Raw genomic sequence first — 17,581 nt, forward strand, 5'->3', positions numbered from 1 at the left:
GACCTGGATGCCCATATTGGATCCTACATATTCTACGAAGATCTTATCGTTTGAACCTCAGTGCCAAGGATTCGTATAATCCCGTATGTCATTCCCTTTGTCCTTCGGTATGTTACTTGCCCGAGATTCGATCGTCAGTATCCGCATACCTATTTCAATCTCGTTTACCGGCAAGTCTCTTTACTCGTTCCGTAATACAAGATCCCGCAACTTACACTAAGTTACATTGCTTGCAAGGCTTGTGTGTGATGTTGTATTACCGAGTGGGCCCCGAGATACCTCTCCGTCACACGGAGTGACAAATCCCAGTCTTGATCCATACTAACTCAACTAACACCTTCGGAGATACCTGTAGAGCATCTTTATAGTCACCCAGTTACGTTGCGACGTTTGATACACACAAAGCATTCCTCCGGTGTCAGTGAGTTATATGATCTCATGGTCATAGGAATAAATACTTGACACGCAGAAAACAGTAGCAACAAAATGACACGATCAACATGCTACGTCTATTAGTTTGGGTCTAGTCCATCACGTGATTCTCCCAATGACGTGATCCAGTTATCAAGCAACAACACCTTGTTCATAATCAGAAGACACTGACTATCATCGATCAACTGGCTAGCCAACTAGAGGCATGCTAGGGATGGTGTTTTGTCTATGTATCCACACATGTAAATGAGTCTTCATTCAATACAATTATAGCATGGATAATAAACTATTATCTTGATACAGGAATTATAATAATAACTATACATTTATTATTGCCTCTAGGGCATAATTCCAACAGATATGCACGCGTGTCATGCATGAAAGTGGCGGATGCGTCCGTTGCTATCTGCCGGACGATGGTCAGCTTTTTTCAAAGAAATATTGTAGCAATATAATGTTGTGAGGATTATAGCAGATATAAGTCTAATTTAGTCAATTTAGTTCATCTTTTTATATAAAAATCTTTGACACTGCATTTCTTTCATTGTATATTTAAAAAATATATTTATAAATCATGCAACGGTCCTAAAAGACGCCAACGATATTTTATCATCGTCAATCTGGTGATCAAAAAATACCTTTGTCCTTTCAATTATCCAACCACGTTCATTCGTGAGCATCATACCTGGCCAAACGGGCCGGCCCATGTGCGCAGCCTGCCGGCCCAGGCACGTCACGGGAGCTAAACGGGTCAGTCCGTGGACACGCTAAGCACGATTTGTGGCCTCTTTTAGATAGTTTTTGAATTGATTTCAGATTATTGGATTATAAATAAAAAATAAAAATACATAAACGGGCCATGCCGTGTCGGCCTACGTGCCTAGCCTTCAGGCCCAGACACGATCCGAGACGGGCTGCGTGCCTGGTACGGACCCCTTTAAGTCGTGTCGTGCCCGATCTATGGCATGCCGTGCCGGCGGGCTCGCGGGCCGGCCTGTTTAGCCCGGCCCGTTTGGGCAGCTATAGTGAGCATCGTGGTAGTGTAACACTAACTTGAAGATGCAATCTCAACCGTTGGATCTTCGTGCTCGGACCCCGCAAGTCACTCAGGCGTGGCGCTGCTGGATACTTCTGATCAAGTACCTAACAGGGCCCTATCTTATTCAAGTTGACTGAAGTACTCCAGGCCGTGAACACAAAACATATCTGAGGGCGGAAGCACTTCCGAGACAGCCTGTCCTTCTATTGAGCCTGATGTGGGTTCCGAGCGTCATGATACGATAGATTTCATTCTATCTCGAATTTTTGAGAACCCTTTGAGAAGGCGCTCAAGGGGCCGAAGCTACCGATCAAGCTCCATTTTATAGATTTTATAGCTCAGCCCTCTTTCTAACAATTCATCACTGATTCCCCCCTGTGGTGTGGCGGCATGGGGATGTCAAAAGGAAAGGGATTCGGCCTTATTTCAACTTGAACATGAATTTGCAGCACATTTTGGCGTTATTACTACCAGACGGTGTGATGGTGTGAGCCTCCGGCGACTCCCCCGCCGCGCCCTCTTGCCTTCTCCCCGGCCGGCATCGAGCGCCTCCAGCAGTACCCTTGTCGCCTCGACGCGCGGCCGACACCTCCCGAGCCCGTGCGGCTCGGTGACGAACGCCACCAGTGGCCGTCGCCGCGCGAGCCTCGCCAAGGGTTTCTGCGCGACCGGCTCGTCGGATTGGCCTCCTCCGCATCGGACCTTGGAATCTTAAGCGCCAGCAGAAGTTTGATGGGCAGGCTAACCCTCCGCCCTCGCTTCGGCGGGGTGTGGAAGACGAGCGTGCCCTGTATGCGGTAAGTCCTGCTCCTGCAGCTAGATTCCCAACTTTCCATGTATGTAAACTGGGTGCGATATGGTTATCTGCCCCCAAAATTTCCATTGTTCCATCCTGCGTTGCCCCATTCAGATTCAGTTACGAAGCATGTCGGTGCATCACGAAATTGCAATTCAGAATCAGTTTGTTCTTTGAAGAAATATCTCATCATTTTGAGTGGTTCAGGCTTGTTAATCTGTTATGGGTCGATGCTACCAAGTCTCACGACTCCGGCATCAGTCAATGGCTTGGTTTGCCTTGGTGCCGCCTCTTGGTGTTTGTTTGATGCGTGCTCCGCAGGTTACAATCACGGTGTGAGCCAGGACTAGTCTTACAGCATCCTTTGTGACGCTGTCAAAATAATTCACCGTTTCTCTTCCGGTTTTTATTTTGCTTACTGAGATTCTACTGGTCACAATCCATTACTCGGCCTGCACACGTTTTCTTCCACAGATATTTGTTTCATTCTTCAAGGGTGAGACAGCTCACCATTGTTTGTTAAGTCAAGTCAATAGTCTAGCATAACTCCAGGCCCATTCCTTCTGGCAGACAAATCCTTTAAAAGGCATCCACATTCTACACAGTACACACAAGATCTCCCAAGCTCCAACCTAAAGTTTTCCCAGCTTCTTGGTTCTTCCACACCCTGTAAACTCTGAACATCATGCCCTCATTTTTGTCTCTGCTCTGTATTCTCCTCATCCTTTTCTCCTTCAACACTACAACGCTCGAAGCAGCGCAAGAAAACAAGTCCGAGATTGATCGCCAGGCCCTCCTTTGCTTCAAGTCCGGCATCAACTCTTATCCGCTTGGCATCCTAAATTCATGGAGTGATGACTCACTTAACTTTTGCAGCTGGAAAGGGGTCAGTTGCGGCACAAGGTTTCCACCACGGGTGGTCTCACTCAACCTCACCTCCGCTCGTCTCAGTGGGCAATTATCTGGATGCCTAGGCAACTTGACTTTTCTATCGTGGATGAACCTTGCCGATAATCATCTGTCGGGAACCATCCCTGGAGAGCTGGGTAAGCTTCCAAACCTCCATACACTGAATCTTTCCAACAGCAATCTTGAAGGTAACATCCCTGATTCATTAGGCACTAGCAATTCACTTAGCTATGTCAATCTTGGAAACAACACTCTTACCGGCGGTATCCCTCTCTCGTTGACCAATTGCTCCTCACTCAACACACTTATACTGTCACGTAATAACCTCTCTGGAGAGATCCCTTCTACTTTGTTTGATAACTTATCTAAGCTTACTAAGGTTGATCTCCAGAAGAATTCCTTCACTGGTCTCATCCCGCGTTTCCATAAGGTCACAGCACTAAAATTTCTTTGCCTGACAGAGAACTTCCTCTCTGGAAGCATACCTCCTTCAATAGGAAATGCTTCTTCCCTCACTTCTATATTGCTCGGCCAAAATAGGCTATCAGGATTAATTCCGGAAACTTTGAGTCAAATTTCAAAACTGGTTGAACTTGATCTAAGTTTAAACAGTTTATCAGGTAGTGTCCCGGTCTCTCTTTACAACATGTCATCGCTCCAAAATTTTAGTGTGGGCAGCAATGGCCTTGTTGGACAGTTACCATCTTACATTGGTTACTCACTACGAAATCTCCAGTCCCTAATTATGGGAAGCAACAGCCTGGGAGGCCTGATCCCTGCTTCACTGGCCAACATGTCGAATCTCCAAATACTTGATCTTTCAAGCAACTCGCTGAATGGCCCTATTCCGTCTCTTGGTTCTTTGGCAAACTTGAGTCAGTTAATTTTGGGGAGCAACTTGCTAGAAGCACATGAATGGTCATTTCTAACTTCTCTAGCAAATTGCACCCAGCTGACAAAGTTGTCCTTGGAAGGGAATGGTCTGAATGGCAGCTTACCTGTAGCAGTTGTTAATCTTTCCACGAGGCTACAAGATTTGTCGCTTGGGTCAAACAAAATTTCAGGCTCCATACCTGTTGAAATTAGAAATCTTGTTAATCTCGCTTCTCTTAGGATGGAAAGCAATTTTCTTTCTGGAAGCATACCTTCTACCATTGGAAAGCTGCAAAACCTATATATCCTAAATCTATCAAAGAACAAATTATCAGGTCAGATCCCTTCCTCAGTTGGTGACATTACTCAACTGGGCAAGCTTTATCTTGATGATAACAACTTGAGTGGAAACATACCTCATAGTTTAGGTCAGTGCAAGGGACTTCTTGAACTAAACTTGTCTACTAACAGCCTTGATGGGTCAATACCAGTCAAACTTTTTGATCGCCCTCCACTTTCCTTGGGTGTGGACTTTTCGTACAACAAGCTCATAGGAGAAATACCATCAGAAGTTGGTAATTTGGCAAATCTTGCTCTTTTGAATGTTTCCAACAATATGTTGTTTGGAACGATTCCTGAAGCTCTTGGAAGCTGTCTTACTTTATTGTTCTTGCGCATGGAGAGAAACATGCTTGAAGGGCAAATTCCTCAAAGTTTCAGCAAGTTGCGGTCCATCCAGCAGATTAATCTAGCTCGAAATATTTTATCTGGTCCAGTGCCGGAATTCTTTGGCAACCTCACTTTGTTGGACAAGCTGGATCTATCATACAACAACTTTGAAGGGCCAATTCCCTCTGGTGGATGCTTTAGGAACTCGAGTATGGTAGCTTTGGATGGAAATAGGATGTTGTGTGCAAGAGTCTTCATGCTAGGGCTTCCAATTTGTGATGACACCCAAACAAAGAACCATGTGCCCTTGCTAAGAATAATAATGATAATTACACCGTTAATTGCTGGTGTGTTATTGTTATATTTGGTTTTCACTGTTTGGAAAAGAAGGGCACAGCTTGCATTTCCAAGGTGTAATAAGATTCCCGGTGTGTTATATTTAGTTGCCAACCGGAAGAAAAGAGAAGCAGTTGCCAACCAGAAGATAAGAGAAGTGGTTGCATGTCCTAACCACAAGGAGACTCTGAAGAAGATATCATATGGTGACATTCTAAAAGCTACCAACTGGTTTTCTTCAGTCCATACTATCAGCTCAACCTGTACCGGATCAGTTTATGTTGGTAGGTTCAAGTCCGATAGGAGCCTAGTTGCCATCAAAGTATTCAACCTGAATGAGCCTGGTGGATATGGTAGTTACTTTATGGAGTGTGAGGTGTTACGAAGCACCCGCCATCGGAATATAATGCGACCTATGACCCTATGCTCGACACTTGATTCAAAAAACCATGAGTTCAAAGCACTGATCTTCAAGTTCATGGTTAATGGCAGCCTTGACAGGTGGTTGCACTCTGAGCAGCACAATGTAATCCCAGACAGAGTGCTAAGCTTTGGCCAGAGGATATGCATTGCAGCAGATGTGGCTTCTGCTCTTGATTATGTCCACAACCAACTGACTCCTCCTTTGATCCATTGTGATTTGAAGCCACACAATGTCCTTTTGGACGATGACATGACTGCACGGCTCAGTGACTTTGGCTCAGCAAAGTTTCTATTACCAGGTGAGGTTATTCGTAAAAGTCTGGTTGATGTCGGAGGGACTATTGGATACATAGCACCTGGTGAGAATACCTTTCCAAATCTCCAATTAATTTTTTTGTCTTGTACTACATCTATTGCTTCACTTGTACAACGCATTTTTTTCTTCATGTATGTATGTATGGTATATTTTGATTACTTATGTGCATTTGCAGAGTATGGGCTGGGCTGCAAGATCTCTGTAGGAGGCGATGTGTATAGTTTTGGAGTGCTTCTACTGGAGTTGCTTACTGGAAAACGACCAACCGATGATATGTTTGTCGATGGACTCACCCTTCGCATTTTCTCTGAATCCATGTTTCCTGACCTAGTGGTGGAGATGCTAGATCCTCATATGGCGCATGAGGAGCATCAAGGGTGCGTAGAAGCATGGATGCAGAGATATATTGTCCCATTGGTTGCTCTTGGGCTGTCATGTACTGTGGAATCTCCAAAGGACAGACCTGGAATGAAAGATGTTTGTGCAAAACTTTCTGCTCTCAGAGACGATTTTCTGGAACGCCATCATGACGATTGACGGATATTTCAAGTCTGTTAGGGCACATTGATTCTTTATTATTAAGAATGTAGTAACAAGTATAGGACATAGATATGATTTGCACTGGGCAATAAGTGGCTACAAAAAGCATCAACTGTCCTTTGTTGTATATTTGTTGAATTATTTTTATTTTGATCTTGAGTTGTGTGTATGGCGAAATTCTTGTACTCCCTTCGTTTCTAAATGTAAGTCCTTTTAAAGGTTCCACTAGGGGACTACATATTTTGATGTATAGGTTTACTCATTTTCTCCGTATCTAGTCACCTAATGAAATCTCTGAAAGACTTATTTTTAAGAACGTAGAAAGGACAGACCGAAAAGAAAGGTGTACTAATCTGCGACAATTAGTATGGAACGGAGGGAGTAAAAAAGTTTAGAAACGTCTTTTAAGAACCAGGAAACATGATGATTTTTATGGCAACGTTAATCCTAAACTCCCTCCATTTGCAAACATAAGATTTTTCACTATTTTTCTTTTTAAATTAAACGTATATAGGCATGTTTTAATATGTCTCTTCGCCGGGCATGTCAGCCATCTAAAACATCTTGTCTGTATAAAAATATCTAAAACATCTTATATTTGTGAACGTAGAGGGTACAAGATAAAATAAAGAGTCAACATGATGCTATTTTGCTTGTTCTAATGGAATGGGAGTAGAGTACTATTCCTTTTATTTTTATTTTTATTTTTTTTTGTAAATAAGCAGGAGTAAGTCTGATATCTACGAAAATGACCACTTTACCCCCACCCTTCTTCCTCCCAAATCCTCTCCTATCATCTCGGCTCCGGCAGCCCGCTCGTGGCTCGGGGATGAGAAGCGAGCCGCGCGAACCCTTTCCTACCCTCCCCACCCCAAACCGATGGCCCTTAAGGACGCGAGCGCCGCGTGCCTCCGGCCGCGCGGAAGCTGCAGAGGCGAGGAGGAGGTGGTACCACGGAAGATGCAATGTGAGGGGCAGCGTGTCGAGCCCCGGCCGCCGGACGTCGGCATCCACAAGCCCAAGGGCCACATCCTACCCCAGGTACGCTGTACCTGCATCTGCCATTCTCTCCACGCGAAATCTGTGGTCGAATTCGTTCGACTTGACTGCGACCCTTTAAATCACTGTTAGGATGCTGGGAGGTGGTGCGCGCGATTCGTTGGCAGCCATGGTGGCTGCCATGGCCGGCGAATGAGAAAAAGGAGGATTTGCGAAGAAGAAGAAGGGGGGAAAGAGGCAATGCTGGGCTGGCAATGCCTACCGCGTAAAATTCAACCAGGTATTATCATGCGGAGAGGGATGTTTGGAACATTTCATCATGGCAGCCATCCCTTTTGAATCCATCAGGTAGCTCGCGTGGAGCAGGTTGGATAGCTGGATCCTGACTGCAAAATCTTGTGGACCAACAATTGATTTTTCCCGCAGCACGACGAGGACGGGACGGACAAGTCTCTGGCTTTGCCCCGTTTCTTCTCCTTGATGATTGGATTGGCACTTTGTAGTGTCCAAGCAAAGTGTGCCTGGGCTTTACAGTAGGATAGTTCCTGAACCACAGAAGCCAGCCGTAGCGACACGCCGTGTTGAGTTTTCCATTAGTGAAAATGGTCATGTTCCGTTTTTTTACTTGACCATGACAAAGAAATAATGTTAGCAAGCGAGGAGCCAACCCTGTTCCGGTCTTTTTTTTTTGTTCCATGCTTCCAGTCCCCTTTTCTACTATTCAGCTCAGCCAATATTTCCATGGATGGGTGGATTTTGGGGGCGCAGAAGCTTTAGGTTGCATAGCACGCAGAGAATTGTATTTGTTCTTTGATAGACTGGTTTATGCACACGTTTCTTCACCCACATAAACCTCTTATTGCAAATTATTTTTGTGTCCAGGATATTTTTCAATCATCCGGGTGCTGAAGTCAAAGCATAGAAGTTTCTAATCTCCTGCCCTTGCTTGTACATATATCCAAGCACACACAAAAATATTTTAATTACACACTCCATTAGGACAAGAACAGAGGCATGGCTCCTCAAGTTTTTCGCACCCAATCTCTGGTTCCTCCGTCCCACCATGCACTCTTTCTTCTCTACACCATCTTCATGTTTCTGTCCTCCAACACAATAGTATTCTCATCAGCACAGGCTACCAACAAAACCGAAGATGACCGGCAAGCCCTTCTCTGCTTCAAATCTGGCATCTCCAAGGACCCTGCCAGTGTTCTTGGATCATGGCGCAATGACTCGCTCAACTTCTGCGGCTGGCAAGGGGTCACCTGCAGCACCACCCTCCCAATCCGTGTCGTCTCCCTCCAACTCAGGTCTGCGCAGCTCACAGGAACACTATCCAATTGCACAGCTGCCCTTACTTCTCTAGTTCACTTGAACCTTTGGAACAATACGTTATCTGGAAGCATACCTGAAGAGATAGATGAGCTTCGGAGCCTCCGAACCCTGATGCTTGCTGGCAACAGGCTTTCAGGTAACATCCCTCTGTCATTAGGTACAGCTGCATCTCTTAGATATGTCAACCTTGCAAACAATTCTCTTAGCGGAGCTATCCCTGATTCCTTAGCAAATAGTTCGTCACTCAGTGGTATAATCCTCTCACGTAACAAGTTGTCTGGGGTGATCCCAGCTAATCTGTTCACGTCATCCAAACTTGTCTTTGTTGACCTCCGGTCGAATGCACTCTCCGGGGAGATCCCACATTTCCAAAACATGGATGCTTTGCAGTATCTTGATCTTACAGTGAATTCACTTTCTGGTACCATACCAGCATCTTTGGGCAATGTTTCATCATTGCGTTCCCTCCTGTTAGCACAAAACGACTTAGCAGGATCAATTCCAGAAACTTTGGGTCAAATTCCAAACCTAACAATGCTAGATCTGAGTTTCAATAGATTCACGGGGTATGTCCCAGCCACACTGTACAATATGTCATCACTCGCACTCTTTAGCTTAGGCAGCAACAGTTTTAATGGGCAAATTCCTTCTGAAATTGGCAACTCACTTCCAAATCTCCAAACATTGGTGATGGGTGGCAACAAGTTCCGTGGATTAATCCCAGATTCTCTGACCAACATGTCAAAGCTCCAAGTGCTTGATCTTTCAAGCAACCTGCTGACTGGCATGGTGCCATCTCTAGGATTCTTGTCAGACTTGAGCCAACTGCTTCTAGGAAATAATACACTCGAAGCTGGTGACTGGGCCTTCCTTACTTCCCTGACCAATTGCACTCAGTTGTTAAGATTATCAGTGTATGGGAATATCCTGAATGGAAGCTTACCGAAAGTAGTAGGCAACCTTTCAACGAAGCTGGAGCGGTTAAGCTTTGGAAGAAACCGAATTTCTGGAAACATACCGGCTGAGATAGGCAATCTTGCAAACCTCATTCTGCTTGACATGGGCCAGAACATGATCTCAGGAAATATTCCCCCGAGTGTTGGGAACTTCAGCAACTTGTTTATCCTGGAACTATCCAGGAATAAATTATCAGGTCAGATTCCATCAACGATTGGTTATCTTCCTCAACTCGGCCAGCTTCATCTTGATGTCAACAAATTGTCTGGAAACATACCGGCATCTATAGGACAGTGTAAAAGGCTAGCTATGCTAAACTTATCAATCAACAACCTTGACGGATCCATACCAAGGGAACTCCTCAATATTTCTTCACTTTCCCTTGGTTTGGACTTGTCAAACAATAACCTGACTGGGTCGATACCACAGGAAGTTGGTAACTTAATCAATCTTGAGTTACTGAGTGTTTCCAACAACAAATTATCTGGCGAACTTCCTCCTGCACTTGGCCTGTGTGTTACATTGGTATCCCTTCACATGGAAGGGAACATGCTTAGTGGGAATATTTCTGAGTCTCTCAGTACACTGAAGGGTATACAGCAGATAGATCTTTCTGAGAACGATTTAACCGGCCAAGTTCCACAGTTTCTCGGGAACTTCAGAAGCTTAAATTATATCAATATATCATACAACAAATTTGAAGGGCCAATCCCGACTGGTGGTATATTTGGAAATTCAACTGCAGTATTCCTGCAAGGTAACACAGGGTTATGTGAAACAGCTGCTGCCATATTTGGACTGCCTATTTGCCCCACCACACCAGCAACAAAAAAGAAGATAAATACACGCCTGCTGCTGATAATAACTGCACTGATTACGATTGCTTTGTTCTCAATTATATGTGTTGTTGTCACTGTCATGAAGGGGACTAAAACTCAACCATCTGAAAACTTCAAGGAAACAATGAAGAGGGTGTCATATGGGAACATCCTTAAAGCCACCAATTGGTTCTCTCTAGTCAACCGGATAAGCTCAAGTCATACAGCATCAGTCTACATTGGTCGATTTGAGTTCGAGACAGATCTAGTGGCCATCAAGGTGTTCCATCTCAGTGAGCAGGGTTCGAGAACTAGCTTTTTCACCGAGTGCGAAGTGCTGAGAAACACCCGCCACCGCAATCTGGTTCAAGCTATCACCGTCTGCTCAACCGTAGATTTCGACGGCGGTGAATTCAAGGCCATAGTATATGAGTTCATGGCAAACGGTAGCCTGGACATGTGGATACACCCAAGGGTTGGCAGCTCAAGGAGGCTGCTGAGCTTGGGCCAGCGGATAAGTATTGCTGCTGATGTGGCTTCTGCTCTGGACTATATGCACAACCAACTGACACCTCCTTTGATTCACTGTGATTTGAAGCCGGACAATATTCTGTTGGACTACGACATGACCTCGCGCATTGGCGACTTTGGGTCCGCCAAGTTTCTCTCTTCAAGTAGTGGCAGGCCAGAAGGCTTGATTGGTGTCGGAGGAACAATCGGATATATCGCTCCTGGTAAGCTGCGCTTCTTTTTTCTTTAAGACAACTGTCAAGTTTGATTCTGATCGGTCTTGGTTTTGTTAGTTGCACAAGTATTTTTATGCGTATTGCTCTCATTTTGCAGAATATGGGATGGGATGCAAAGTCTCGACAGGCGGCGATGTGTACGGTTTCGGGGTGCTGCTACTCGAGATGCTCACAGCAAGGCGACCGACGGATGCACTCTGCGGCAACGCCCTCAGCCTTCACAAGTATGTTGACCTAGCTTTCCCTGAGAGAATCGCCAAGATTTTAGATCCCGCTATGCCATCCGAGGAGGATGAGGCGGCTGCTTCTCTGCGTATGCAAAACTACATTATCCCTTTGGTCAGTATTGGCCTGATGTGTACCATGGAATCGCCGAAAGATAGACCAGGCATGCATGATGTCTGCGCCAAAATTGTTTCCATGAAGGAGGCATTTGTTGAGACCTTGTGATTATGGCAACGAATGGGTTGGGCAGTAGCTGTTAAAGATTATGTATAGTACATAATTACATTTTCGGAAGTACAGTACAGTCACTACACTATTGTAAGGCTTATATACAAAATTACAGTAGCTATATCACTTGTGGAACAATTCCAACATTCTTTTTTGTATGTGTCTGGTAAATATGCACCACTATGCAAAGCGCTCGCCAACGTAAGCGGTGTGGTGTAAATCTTTCTCTTTTTATCACAGATTGAAGTGATATTTTTTAGCATTTGGGAGGGAGCGTCCAGGCTCTTTTAGAACTTTGTTTCACTGAAACAACATAGGTATGATATCTTGAAATGCTGTTAGTTAAATATTCCTGAGACAAGTGTTGTTGATTTGATTCTTCCTTTGGAGCCATGAATGTCAAGTACTGAAGGACTCTCAAAGTTCAAACTAGATAATATATAGCCCCTAACCTGGCTCAAAGCTGTTTGATGGACGACCTGTTAGTAGTAAAAAAGAAGAAGATAAACCTAGGAAATATGAACAATGGAAATGTTTTCAAAAGGACTATTTATTTAAGAAAACAATGGAATAGTGAGGGATAAACCAAAAAGTTGATTAGTTGAAGGCAAATACTGGAAAAACAAAAAGAATAGGCAATGTAAAGAGGAACATTTAGAAAGCTATACCTTATGAATAAAGGGGCCATCGCTTTTGCCCGTCCATCACTAAGATTATCTCTGAATTTGACATAAATTACCCACTATGCCACCCAAAACTGAAAAAACGATTTGATTTGCCGAAAGTCCTCATGTGATCCCGAGCTCTAGTGATCCTGGATGAACAATACAATCTGAAAAATAGTAAAAATATTCAAAAGTAATTTTTTTACAAGAAACTTTGATGTTTCCTTTACATGCATGTAAATTTTCATGATGAAATGACATTTGTGGACTTGTGGGCCAAAAAAAAATGATGCAGCCCCTCCATCACAAAATAGTCATTAAGCATTAGAAATGCTATTACAAAATGCATTTTTGAACTAACTCCAGAGTAACAAATATTTACCACTTTACCCTTTTCTTTTTCTTCTTCCTCGCAACACCCTCCCCCCCACCGTCACCGCGCTCCGGCATTTCTCCCGCTCAGCCGCCACCTCCACGCGGCTGCAGCGAGCCAAATGGGAGCTCCCGCGCCAACCCCTCGCGACGCAAGCGCTGAATCCCTCCCGCCCGCCGACGCCGCGTGCTTCCCGCCGCGCGGGCGAGGAGGAGGTGCCCGTACGACGACGGGGGCCCAGCCGAGTCCCGGGCATCGGGAACGGCCTCGGCGCCTCCAAGCCCCAACCTCAGCGCTGCATCCTCGACATGTTCCCGTACCCTAGGCCCTAGCCCCAGGTACAATTTGTGCTCACACTTTTCCTTAATAAAAATTACGACTTTGTGTAGTGTCAGGCCTTAATTCATTCAACTATTTGGATGCCAGGGCGTGATTTGCTTCGATCGGACGCATAAATTATTTTTTGGGGGCGATGAAGGTGTGGAGTGGGAGGAAGGCAGCAGTCATTTGCCAAATGACTGTAAGTGAAACATGTTCGCAAATAAAATAAGAGCTCAGGATGTTTCTCTTGGAGACTCTGTTGAGCATGATAGATGCCCCGTGGAGGGCGTATACTCATTAGTATCATCATGCCATGGATCTAATTTTGTCGAGCATCTCCTTTTAGGATTCTCAGATAATAATGCATGTCCGAGGAAGCTTGGTGATGGGGATAGGTTGTTGTGGATCACTGACTAACTTTCCTGCAAGTGCTACCAAGACAGACCAAGTCTTTGGCATCATGCCCATGTCCACTTATTCTCCTTGATTACTGACCTGGCACTTTGCAGAGTCAGCTAAGTTGTGCCTGGGCTTACAATATGATGCTTCATCCAACTGTAGCATATGTCATGTGCAATTTCTTTCTTTCTTTGTTAGTACTTGGAAGGCGGCAAAGACATACTCCTATAATGGTAAGTGAGGAGCTCACTTAGTACTTCCATTTGGCGGATTCTGGGGCGCACAGGCTGTAGATTGTGTAACAAACGAAGAATAGTATCTGTACTTCCATAGACTGGTTTATGCATGCGTATTCTGTACCCACATGAACCTCACAAGTTTCTGTTGTGCTCAGGCTTTTTTCAATCATCTGGGGGTGTGTCTGCGGGAAAACAACAATGAAAAAAACATCTGAGCCGTGGCGTCAATAAAACCAAGCCAAACAAGCCGGCAGCCCGGCACTGAAGAAGCTTCAACTCCCCTACCCTTCCAACATATATGTAAGCACGGACACAAAGCATTTAAGGAACATACTCCATTAGGACAAGAACAGAGACATGTCTCCTCAAGTTTTTCGCACCCCATCTCTGGTTGTTCCTTCCCACCATGCACTCTTTCTTCTCTACACCATCCTCATATTTCTGTCCTCCAACACAATAGTATTCTCATCAGCACAGGCTACCAACAAAACCGAAGATGACCGGCAAGCCCTTCTCTGCTTCAAAGCTGGCATCTCCAAGGACCCTGCCAGTGTTCTTGGTTCGTGGCACAATGACTCTCTCAACTTCTGCGGCTGGAGAGGGGTCAAATGCGGCACCACCCTCCCAATCCGTGTCGTCTCCCTCCAACTCAGGTCTATGCTGCTCACAGGAACACTATCCAGTTGCATAGCAGGCCTTAGTTCTCTAGAGCATATGGACCTTCTAACTAATCAATTTTCTGGAAGCATACCTGGCAAGATAGGTGAGCTTCGGAGCCTCCAATCCCTGAATCTTGCCGGCAACAACCTTGCAGGTAACATCCCTCCGTCATTAGGTGCGTCTGCATATCTTAGCTATGTCAATCTTGCAAACAATTCTCTTAGCGGAGTTATCCCTGATTCTTTAGCAAGTAGTTCTTCACTCGGTGAGATATTCCTCTCACGAAACAACTTAGCTGGGGTGATCCCAGCTAATTTGTTCAACTCATCCAACCTTCGTCATGTTGATCTCCGGTGGAATGGTCTCTCTGGGGCTATCCCACGTTTCCAAAAGATGGGAGCTCTGAAATTTCTCGGTCTTACAGGGAATTCACTTTCTGGTACTGTACCAACATCTTTGGGCAATGTTTCATCATTGAGAACCCTGTTGCTAGGACTAAACAAATTGTCTGGACAAATTCCAGAATCTTTGAGTCAAATTCCAAACCTAAAAATGCTAGATCTAAGTTACAATAGCTTGTCGGGGGATATCCCAGCCACACTCTACAATGTGTCATCACTCACGCTCTTTAGCCTAGGCAGCAACGAATTTGTTGGACAGATACCCTCTAACATTGGCCACTCACTTCTGAATGTCAGAACATTGCAAATGGAAGGCAACCGTTTTGTTGGATCAATCCCAGATTCTATGAGCAACATGTCAAAGCTGCAGGTGCTTGATCTTTCAACCAACTTGCTGTCTGGCGTGGTGCCATCTCTAGGATCCTTGGCAAACTTGAGTCAAGTGCATCTAGGGAATAACAAACTCAAAGCTGGTGACTGGGCGTTTCTTGTCTCTCTCACCAATTGCTCTCAATTGTTCAGATTATCAGTGGATGGGAATTTCCTGAGTGGAAATTTTCCACAAGCAGTAGGCAACCTTTCAATAAAGATGGAGCGGTTAAACTTTGGAAGAAACCAAATTTCTGGAAACATACCAGCTGAGATAGGCAATCTTGTAAACCTCTCTCTACTTGACATGGGCCAGAACATGCTCTCAGGACAAATTCCCCTGACATTTTGGAACTTGAGCAACTTGTTTGTCCTGAAACTTTCCATGAATAGGTTGTCAGGTAAAATTCCATCAACAGTTGGTAATCTTGCTCAACTCAGCGAGCTTTATCTTCATGACAATGAGTTGTCTGGAGCCATACCCGCAAATATAGGACAGTGCCAAAGGCTGCTTTTGCTGGACTTGTCATTTAACAATCTTGATGGATCTATACCAATTGGACTCCTCAATATCTCTTCCCTTACCTTGGGTTTGGACTTGTCAAACAATAAGCTGACAGGGTTGATACCACAGCAAGTTGGTAACTTGATCAATCTTGGGTTACTACGTGTTTCCAACAACAAGTTATCTGGTGAACTTCCTTCTGCACTTGGCCTGTGTGTTACATTGGTATCCCTTCACATGGAAGGGAACATGCTTAGTGGAATTATTCCTCAGTCTTTCAGTGCTTTGAAGGGCCTACAGCAGATAGATCTGTCCGAGAACAATTTAACTGGTCAAGTTCCACAGTTTTTCGGGAACTTCAGCAGCTTAAATTATATTGATATATCATACAACAATTTTGAAGGGCCAATCCCGACTGGTGGTATATTTGGAAATTCAACTGCAGTGTTCCTGCATGGTAATACAGGATTATGTGAAACAGCTTCTGCCATATTTGGACTGCCCATTTGCCCCACCACCTCAGCAACAAAAAGGAAGGTCAATACACGCCTGCTGCTGATAATAGCTCCACCGGTTACCATTGCTCTGTTCTCATTTTTGTGTGTTGCTGTCAGTTTTATGAAAGGGACCAAAACTCAACCGTCTGAAAACTTCAAGGAGACAATGAAGAGGGTGTCATACGGCGACATTCTTAAAGCCACCAATTGGTTCTCTCTGGTCAACCGGATCAGCTCGAGTCATACAGCATCAGTCTACATTGGTCGGTTTGAGTTCGAGACAGATCTAGTGGCCATCAAGGTGTTCCATCTTAGCGAGCAAGGTTCGAGAAATAGCTTTTTCACCGAGTGCGAGGTCCTAAAACACACCCGCCACCGCAATCTGGTTCAAGCTATCACCCTGTGCTCCACGGTAGATTTTGAGGGCGATGAATTCAAGGCTATTGTATACGAGTTCATGGCAAACGGTAGCCTAGACATGTGGATACATCCGAGGCCTCACCGAGGCAGCCCAAGGAGGCTGCTAAGCTTGTGTCAGCGGATAAGTATTGCTGCTGATGTTGCTTCTGCTCTGGACTATCTGCACAACCAGCTGACACCTCCTTTGATTCACTGTGATTTGAAGCCAGGCAATGTTCTGCTGGATTACGACATGACCTCGCGCATCGGTGACTTCGGGTCCGCCAAGTTTCTCTCTTCAGGTATTGGCGGAGCAGAAGGCTTGGTTGGCGTCGGAGGAACGATTGGATATATTGCACCTGGTAAGTTATACTTATTTTTTCTTTCAAAAAACTGCAAGTTCAACTCTGATCCCTTTGTTTTCGTTAGTTTCCCAAGCATTTATGTGCACTGCTCCTGTTTACAGAATACGGGATGGGATGCAAAATATCGACAGGCTATGACGTGTACAGCTTCGGGGTGCTGCTACTGGAGATGCTCACGGCAATTCGACCAACGGACGCACTATGCGGCAACGCTCTCAGCCTTCGCAAGTATGTTGACCTAGCCTTCCCTGACAGAATCGCTGAAGTTCTAGATCCCCATATGCCATCCGAGGAGGATGAGGCGGCCTTTTCCCTACATATGCAAAAGTACATTATACCTTTGGTCAGCATTGGCCTGATGTGCACCATGGAATCGCCGAAAGATAGGCCAGGGATGCACGATGTTTGTGCCAGGATTGTTGCCATCAAACAGGCATTTGTTGAGACCTTGTGATCCACGGCAACTAGTCGGATGGGCATGCAACTAGATGTTAAACACCATGTACATATGTGATAGTACAGTTGCTACACTACTCTGATGCTTATATACAAAATTATAGCTGTATCACTTGCAGGATATGCGATAATACAGTAGGTGCCGTCAGTTTTTGTTCTTTCCTTGGAGTCACGAACCCATGAGTGTCAAATATTGCAGATATGCACATTTAATAAACATCTAGTAAGAACACTAATTAAGATAGAGCATGAGGAAACTTGGTGGCTGTGACTTGTGCTTTCCAGCTTTCC

The 17,581-nt window shown here is 44.9% G+C and overlaps 3 protein-coding genes across 6 annotated transcripts; all 3 read left to right on the forward strand.

The window, feature by feature from the left end:
* Positions 1-2,275: 2,275 nt before the first annotated feature.
* On the forward strand, positions 2,276-6,571 carry LOC123424507 (probable LRR receptor-like serine/threonine-protein kinase At3g47570). Its single transcript, XM_045108130.1, has 2 exons — positions 2,276-5,836; positions 5,969-6,571. Exons 1-2 carry the CDS (start codon positions 2,953-2,955, stop codon positions 6,328-6,330), a joined length of 3,246 nt encoding a protein of 1,081 aa, XP_044964065.1. The 5' UTR covers positions 2,276-2,952; the 3' UTR covers positions 6,331-6,571.
* Positions 6,572-7,099: 528 nt separating this feature from the next.
* On the forward strand, positions 7,100-11,830 carry LOC123424510 (probable LRR receptor-like serine/threonine-protein kinase At3g47570). 2 transcript variants are annotated; one of them, XM_045108137.1, is made up of 4 exons: positions 7,100-7,374; positions 7,465-7,612; positions 8,215-11,176; positions 11,286-11,830. In XM_045108137.1, exons 3-4 carry the CDS (start codon positions 8,347-8,349, stop codon positions 11,636-11,638), a joined length of 3,183 nt encoding a protein of 1,060 aa, XP_044964072.1. In that variant the 5' UTR covers positions 7,100-7,374; positions 7,465-7,612; positions 8,215-8,346; the 3' UTR covers positions 11,639-11,830. The 2 variants fall into 2 exon arrangements, with proteins under 2 accessions (XP_044964072.1, XP_044964069.1); XM_045108134.1 differs by lacking the exon at positions 7,100-7,374 and having other exon boundaries at positions 7,406-11,176.
* A 908-nt stretch (positions 11,831-12,738) lies between these two features.
* On the forward strand, positions 12,739-17,399 carry LOC123424509 (probable LRR receptor-like serine/threonine-protein kinase At3g47570). 3 transcript variants are annotated; one of them, XM_045108131.1, is made up of 3 exons: positions 12,739-13,017; positions 13,106-16,831; positions 16,936-17,399. In XM_045108131.1, the coding sequence occupies exons 2-3, from the start codon at positions 13,996-13,998 to the stop codon at positions 17,286-17,288; spliced, it is 3,189 nt and encodes a 1,062-aa protein (XP_044964066.1). In that variant the 5' UTR covers positions 12,739-13,017; positions 13,106-13,995; the 3' UTR covers positions 17,289-17,399. The 3 variants fall into 3 exon arrangements, with proteins under 3 accessions (XP_044964066.1, XP_044964067.1, XP_044964068.1); XM_045108132.1 differs by lacking the exon at positions 12,739-13,017 and having other exon boundaries at positions 13,108-13,632; positions 13,794-16,831; XM_045108133.1 differs by lacking the exon at positions 12,739-13,017 and having other exon boundaries at positions 13,108-13,199; positions 13,347-16,831.
* Positions 17,400-17,581: the final 182 nt, after the last annotated feature.

Source organism: Hordeum vulgare, chromosome 2H, assembly GCF_904849725.1.
Source record: "Hordeum vulgare subsp. vulgare chromosome 2H, MorexV3_pseudomolecules_assembly, whole genome shotgun sequence".
Classification (NCBI taxonomy): domain Eukaryota; kingdom Viridiplantae; phylum Streptophyta; class Magnoliopsida; order Poales; family Poaceae; genus Hordeum; species Hordeum vulgare.

What these genes read in the sequence shown, in the direction of transcription:
- LOC123424509 (XM_045108131.1), top strand. Translation starts at nt 13,996, where the DNA reads ATGTCTCCTCAAGTTTTTCGCACCCCATCTCTGGTTGTTCCTTCCCAC. An exon ending in GATTGGATATATTGCACCTG is followed by an intron (nt 16,832 to 16,935) that starts GTAAGTTATACT and finishes TCCTGTTTACAG; the next exon opens with AATACGGGATGGGATGCAAA.
- LOC123424510 (XM_045108137.1), top strand. Translation starts at nt 8,347, where the DNA reads ATGGCTCCTCAAGTTTTTCGCACCCAATCTCTGGTTCCTCCGTCCCAC. An exon ending in AATCGGATATATCGCTCCTG is followed by an intron (nt 11,177 to 11,285) that starts GTAAGCTGCGCT and finishes CTCATTTTGCAG; the next exon opens with AATATGGGATGGGATGCAAA.
- LOC123424507 (XM_045108130.1), top strand. Translation starts at nt 2,953, where the DNA reads ATGCCCTCATTTTTGTCTCTGCTCTGTATTCTCCTCATCCTTTTCTCC. An exon ending in TATTGGATACATAGCACCTG is followed by an intron (nt 5,837 to 5,968) that starts GTGAGAATACCT and finishes GTGCATTTGCAG; the next exon opens with AGTATGGGCTGGGCTGCAAG.